At 49.6% G+C, this 6,981-nt stretch overlaps 1 protein-coding gene across 2 annotated transcripts in view; it reads right to left on the bottom strand.

The window, feature by feature from the left end:
• Positions 1–355: 355 nt before the first annotated feature.
• Positions 356–6,981, bottom strand: part of LOC118214642 (disco-interacting protein 2 homolog A-like) — a 12,393-nt gene continuing 5,767 nt past the window's right edge. Inside the window, exons 9-15 of one of the 2 annotated variants that reach the window (XM_035394772.1) lie at positions 6,698–6,727; positions 4,884–4,945; positions 4,635–4,692; positions 4,418–4,492; positions 4,105–4,279; positions 3,201–3,324; positions 356–2,608 (exon numbers count right to left, since the gene is read on the bottom strand). In XM_035394772.1, coding sequence (XP_035250663.1) covers positions 2,356–2,608; positions 3,201–3,324; positions 4,105–4,279; positions 4,418–4,492; positions 4,635–4,692; positions 4,884–4,945; positions 6,698–6,727 — 777 coding nt within the window. In that variant the 3' untranslated portion in view covers positions 356–2,355. The remainder of the gene's footprint in view (positions 2,609–3,200; positions 3,325–4,104; positions 4,280–4,417; positions 4,493–4,634; positions 4,693–4,883; positions 4,946–6,697; positions 6,728–6,981) is intronic. The other variant, XM_035394773.1, reaches the window with a different exon arrangement.

The following is a 6,981-nucleotide window of genomic DNA, read 5'->3' as shown; positions in this document are numbered from 1 at the left end:
TACAGGGTTGGAGTCCTGATCGATGTGGTCACTTCTGGCACTACGATCCTTACTTCACTCTAGTGTGTTTCTTTTGCACCTCTGCACCGTGAACTAATGCACTTGTTGTACGTCGCTCTGGATAAGAGCGTCTGCTAAATGCCTGTAATGTAATATAACTATATAGGAATATAAATGTAATATTGCTATGGAATGGTTTAAACGAGTTACACTTCTCTGATAGTTTAATTCAAGCCCTGAATTGGTCCTGATTGAAAGGTCCTGCTTTGCACTGAAAAACTCCTCTGGGAAAATGGAGGAAAAAATGAACAAACTTATGCAAATGACACAACAGCTGCACGCCATTTTTAAAATATTTCAATGTGCTTTATTTTCTCTAAAAGCAACCCATCTCAATGTCCTCCCCCCTCCCTCAAATACAAAATATTACAAGACATATTTATCCATGTATGCTTCCTTGTCTGGTTATAAAACAAAACTGTAACACTTAAAAGTATGGTTAGTCTGGTAGTCCATTCTGTGGAAATTCAGTCGTTTCTGCTCCGTGGAATTGCTGCTACAACCAGTTGTGGAATTCCCAGAAGTCCTGGAATTCCAAAAAATAACTTACACAAGATCTGTACAGAAACACAGCAGGCTCACTCCCCATTTCCAAGCAGAGCACACAAGCTTGGGCAAAGCGCGGGCTTCAGAGGAAGCTTCAGAGGGGGTCTTCAAATATCAGGTTCACTCATCTCAATGGTTGAATATGCATAACTCAGTCCCTCTGGTTCACAACTCGACGCGTGTAGCCAGAGATTCAGACAGACTGCGGGTGGTAATTCAGAGAAGTATTAAGGTGCCATTTTGAAATCCAGCAGCGATAATTTTCTTCCCGTTTTTCGGATTCACCCAGTCACCCGAATTAACGTTGTTTACACAGAATTCCGTCACGTTATAATGTTGGCTGAAAGGCATACATTTTTGTGAAGGTAGTAATATCTAAAGTAATAGCAAAATCAATCTTTTAGAGCAACTAGTGTAACGCTGGCTTTGATCCTTTCAAAATGGAACTTATTTAGGAACAACACAACCTCAATTTTGCATGCATTCAACAGATGACCATTAGTCGTGTAATTTAATCTAGATACATCTCTCTCTGATCTCTCTTAAATTAGTAGAGTAGTGATCCAGCAGTCAGGTGGATAATTTGAAGATATATTTAATTACAAGTTCCAAGAAAAATAATTCCAAGATGAACAAGCAGTGCTCTGAAATGGAATTTGTTGCAAATTCCACTAATGGGCATGAAAACTTGCATTGACCAGCGAGTCACAGCGCTGAGTCATAGCGCTGAGTCACAGCGCTGAGATTCAATTTGACTAGTCTGCAGTACACCAAGACTTAATGCTCAAGCATCCTCCAGCCCCTTGAAAAACACCTGAGGAACCTGCAGGACAAACTGTGCAGAAACATGAACGCAAAAGATAGGCACCCAACAAGAATTAAGGCTCGACAAAAACACTAGGCAAGGTTTATGAAAACAATGCTTAATGGATGCTGTAGGAAATGGAGTAAGGTGCCCTCAACTCAAAGAGATGAAACGATGTAAAAATGTTTTTGCATTTTGTTCTTTTAAAAGCACAGTAAGGTCAGTCAATAAAAAATAAATTAATTTCACTCATCTAAAAATTAATTTGCATACATCTTGTATCTGGGAAAAGAAAAAAAATACAAACACAATACACAAAACTATATTTCCATAAAGTTTTTGTGAATAACTTTTGTACAAAAATGCAAACATGGACAGGAATGTTATTTCTTTTTTTTTAAATAAAGTAAAAATAAATTGAATGTACTTTTTTAACAAGCACATAATTGGCTAAGTCATAGACATTTTTATGTTGTTGTTCTCAACCACACTCCAAACAAGAGAACGAGAAAAGAATGTCAACACCGAGCCGAGCGAAAGGAGGCACAATGAGGATCCGCACGCCCCTCATCCCAAATGCCCCCCCCCACCCCAGACAAACACCGCAGCGGGGGAGGGGGAGGGCTCTGTGCCAGGACAGTGTGCTTTGGGGCAATACTGCCAGATAGGTGTGAGGAAACAATCACAATCATACACAGTAGTCCCCGTCCTGTAGTCACAACCAGGAAATGGGTGTCTATGCGGTTTGCGGATAAAGCGTGGTAAGAGCGAGTCGCAACAGAAGGAGACGCACGGCATGAGGCCTCTACGAACCGAAACACGCCGAGACGGACCTGCTGGAGAGTTCTGGCCCTTCTCCTCCTCCTCCTCCTCCTCCTCCTCCTGTCTCGCTCCCGTCCCAGGTGCCAGAGTCCCTCTCCCATCACCCCCCACCCCCCTGACGCTCACATGTTGTAGGCCACGTAGATGGGGTCCAGCTGGTCGGCCAGGAAGCCGTCGCGCAGGTGCATGCGCTGCTTCTCCCCCCTGGAGTTGATGGGGATGACCCCGGGGTCCACCACCACCACCACGCCCACGATCAGGTAGTGCTCCTCCAGCACCACGTTGGTCACCAGGGCCACCAGGTCCAGCGCCTCCTGCTCGGAGCCCCCCAGCTCCACCACCACCACCAGCAGGTTGGTCCAGGTGAACACCGCACTGAGCGGGGAGGGACGGGGGGGAGAGGTTGATAGGTTAAAATGGGTTTGAAAAAACAAAAATGATAAAGCAATGCATAGCAGTAAGGACAGATGCAGAGAGAATAGATGGAGTCATCAGGACCAATTAGGCAAAAGCTATAAACCTGTCAGGATCGATTACTACAGTAACGTGTTGGAACGAAGAGACGCGTTAAACTTCCTGAGCATTTATGTGTGCAGCAGCCACATTTACATTTGAGCTCCACGCAAAGCTCGTCCACGTGTGTAAACATACATTAAGAAAATACATACGTTGAAACATAAATCACAAGTCTGAGAGCAAACGGCATCAAACGATGTGGCCATCTCGCAAATTCACCGCAGCTCCGGTCTCTTAAAACGTCTTTATTACTCTTGTGAAATGCACAGAGATCCATTTCAACTGGAGCGCCCACAGTGCCTTTCACACAGGTGGAGCGGCTCCGTACACCGAAGTGCAAACTATCCTCATTCAGCGAGAGCCGTTGCACCGGCGTCACTCTGACTGTTCGACTGTGTACGTGGGGGGGGGGAAAAAAGCCCCTCCCCTGTCCTGCGGCAGGAAGCCTCACCACTCGGCGATGCTCTTGTGCGATCGGATGACGGACGTCTCGATGTCCATGGGGTGGTAGCGCATGCCCCTCAGCTCCAGAGTCTCGTCCAGGGAGCCCACCACGTACAGCGCGTCGTGCCGCTCTGGAAAAACAGCCACGTTCTGCGCTGATGCTCTTTCGGAGCGGGCAGTGTGTGTGTGTGTGTGTGCGCGCGCGTGTGTGTGTGTGTGTGTGATAGTGTAGGTGTTTGTGTGCGTGAGTGTGTGAGTGTGCACGTGTGTGTGTGTGTGAGAGTGTGTGTGTGTGTGTGTGCGACAGTCTGTGTGTGCGTGCACGTGTGTGTGTGTATGTGTGTGTGTGACAGTGTGTGTGCGCGCGCGTGTGTGACAGTGTGTGTGTGTGTGTGTGTGCTACAGTGTGTATGACAGTGTGTGTGTGCACACGCGTGTGTGTGTGTGACAGTGTGTGTGTGCGTGTGTGTGTGACAGTGTGTGTGTGTGTGTGTGTGCGACAGTGTGTGTGTGCGTGCACGTGTGTGTGTGTATGTGTGTGTGTGACAGTGTGTGTGCGCGCGCGTGTGTGTGTGACAGTGTGTGTGTGCGCACGCGTGTGTGTGTGTGTGTGTGATAGTGTGTGCACGCGCGCGTGTGTGTGAGAGTGTAGGTGTGTGTGTGCGTGTGTGTGAGTGTGTGTATATGCGTGTGTGTGAGAGTGTGCGTGTAGGTGCACGAGAGTGTGTTAGTGTGTCAGTATGAGTGTGCATCTGTATCTGTGAGAGTGTGCATGTGTATGCATGTTTGCCTGTGTATGTGCGAGTGAGTACGTGTACATCGGGAGCAGAGCCCGGTGCCCTACAGCAGGTGGGGGTAATTAAGGGGGGGAGTGGGGGGGGTAATTAAGGGGGGGGGGGGTCCTCCCTCACCTCCGCAGGCGTCCGTCAGCTCCGTGCGCCGCAGGAAGCCCAGGTACCCGGTGCGCGCCCACACCGTCTGCGTGTCCCCGAAGCTCAGCTTGGTGCTGAAGTGGTCCGCGTGCAGCGCCTCCTCCCCGTACACCGTGTAGTACCCCGACGCATTGTGGGGGCTGCTCACCCAGACCTGACCACCCAGGGAACACCGCCTCGTTAGCCTCGTTAGCACGCGCCCGCGCCCGTTTTCCCCCTAAACGCAGGCCGGCCCGCGGGAGGGGGCCGCGCGTCTGCCCGAGCCCGTGGGCGTGGCCTGCGGGCGACTCACCTCTCCCAGGTGCGAATCTCCCAGGGGTCCCTTAGTCTCCGTGTTTGCTATGATCACCTTCACCCCAGGCAGGATCTGAGTGACAATCGCACAAATGCATCGGGTTTACTTTCGAGGCACGGTCTCAAGGATTGCGCACTAATTTGCACGCCGTTTCCAAAATGGCAGCAGATACTAGATACTGGGCGTCTGTTATATGCACCCCCTGGGACCTCACCTTTCCAGATTCCATCAGCGGGAGGCTGTGGGGCGACCCTCTCTCCACCAGACGTACCCTGAAACGCAGAGACAAACCCCGCGATCCGTCATGGTCGAGTCCCCCCCCACGCTTCTCCTCCACCTCTACCCCTGTGCTAAGCCGCGGGTGGGATGAATATCCAAACTGCCGTTTTTTTCCATTGGCTTTAAAAAAAATTTTAATTAAATAAAAATCCTATTAAAATTCCAGTAACCGTGGGAGACGCACCTGTCATGGCGCAGTGCTCGCATGTCCAGGTAGACGGTGGTGGGGTCCGGACCAGAGGTACCCTGGACAGAGGGGACAAACGAGGACCGTCGGCTCAAGTGGCAGTCGGGGGCGTCGAACAGGCACTATCATTCCCACATGAAGCGGGATGACGGATTTCCCACGATGCCACGGGCGTATTAAAGTGTCAGTGCGCTTTAACGGCAGCCCCGCGTGCGCTGCGTTACAAAGCCCCTGCCCGCAAGCAGCCTGCAGCCCGCTCCTCCAGCAGCATGCGTGTCCGCGCCTTCACTTTAATGCCCGAAGCCTGAGCGCGCAAAGAAATTCACCTGAGAGCACAGGTCCCCTCAGCGTGCTCCATCGCCGCTCTTCTCTCCTCGCACTCAAAACCCGCGCTCGGTTTCGCCCGCTCACGCTCAGATTTGCTCCGCCTGCTCGCAGATCTTTTTTTACAATCGCGCTCAAATCTACGTCCTCTCACTCACATTTTTTTTTTCAGCAGCAACAGCGCTGCCAGAAGTCCAGCCAATAGGAATTAGCTGGAAATGCACTTGCTTGAGTCAACTGGCCAACTTCTTTGCCCAATCCAATCTTTACTGTGTCAGTAAGTTTGTTAAGAAGTTAGAACTAGCTGGGCAGAAGATACAGAAAATGGCTAGCAAGCTTGTTGAGACTACTCCAAGGGATGTGCAATGTCAGGTCTGGACTGACTGTCCAAAGACCACTGACTGTCCAAAGGCCACTGACTGTCCAAAGATCACTGACTGTCCAAAGGCCACTGACTGTCCAAATACCACTGACTGTCCAAAGACCACTGACTGTCCAAATACCACTGACTGCCCAAAGGCCACTGACTGCCCAAAGACCACTGACTGTCCAAAGGCCACTGACTGCCCAAACGCCACTGACTGTCCAAAGGCCACTGACTGCCCAAAGGCCACTGACTGCCCAAAGGCCACTGACTGCCCAAAGACCACTGACTGTCCAAAGGCCACTGACTGCCCAAAGGCCACTGACTGCCCAAAGGCCACTGACTGTCCAAAGGCCACTGACTGCCCACAGAGCACTGACTTTGTCAGTCCAGGGAGGGACAGCATCTCATAATGATTCAGCAGTGAGGACAACTTCAAACAGGCCAAACAGAACATACTGAATGTACTGTATGAGCACATCATGGCAAGAATAAGAGTCAGGTACACAACAGGATTTACAGCATGGGAATCCTCTTACAGAATACTCAAACTACTGCCAACACCATTCATATTATGAGGCCAAATGACAGAATTTATCATGCAGTATTAGTAAGAGCATAAGAGGACTTTCAGCCTCTCTGAAGTGCACTGCAGTGCTCAGTCATCTGTAATTATGCTGAAAATATGAAGCATTTTACCCCATTAAATAACTAGAAGATAAAAAAAATATAATCTATTGTACACTGTGACTGTACCTAACCAGAACAATGAACTGTGATTGGCACCCTGAATAGCTTTTTGAGTCAGCTTTCGGATCAGCCCCACTGCAAACTGAGTATATGATTCAAACGGCAGTCATACTAAGAGTGTTAATAAGAGCCATTGCATTAACAAAAACTTCATACAAGCCATTACATTAACACTGCAAATTATGCTACAAAATAAGCAACAAATAAGTACATAAATGCACACAGCACATGGACAGACACAACACACACCCCCACACCCACATAGACTGACATTTGCCCCCCCCCCCCGCAATCAGAAGCCCCAGCAGTCCTCCTTCTCTATTCCTTCCTGCTCATCAGTCACTCCAAGGCGTCACACTGTCACCATGGTTACCTGCTCAGCCAGCTTCCCCAGCCTGTTGGGCTGACGAGGGGACACAGGCCAGGGGTGGGGGAGGTGGGGGTCAGTACAGAGGGAGAGACACACAGACAGGGTCAAACAGTGAATTGAAGACATAGGGGGAAAGTTGGGGGGGTGGGTGTGGGGGAAATACAGATAATAAGACAGAAGTGACAGAAGTTGAGAAAGGGGTGAAAGTGAAGACAGAAGAGAAGTGCAAAGATTTCGCGAAAGAGAAGAGCTGACTTCAGTCCCTCTCTTACACAAACGAGTGAAAA

Source organism: Anguilla anguilla, chromosome 15 (assembly GCF_013347855.1).
Source record: "Anguilla anguilla isolate fAngAng1 chromosome 15, fAngAng1.pri, whole genome shotgun sequence".
In the NCBI taxonomy this organism is placed as follows: domain Eukaryota; kingdom Metazoa; phylum Chordata; class Actinopteri; order Anguilliformes; family Anguillidae; genus Anguilla; species Anguilla anguilla.
Note: the sequence above shows the minus strand (reverse complement) of the source record. Positions and strands in the feature narration are given on the sequence as shown.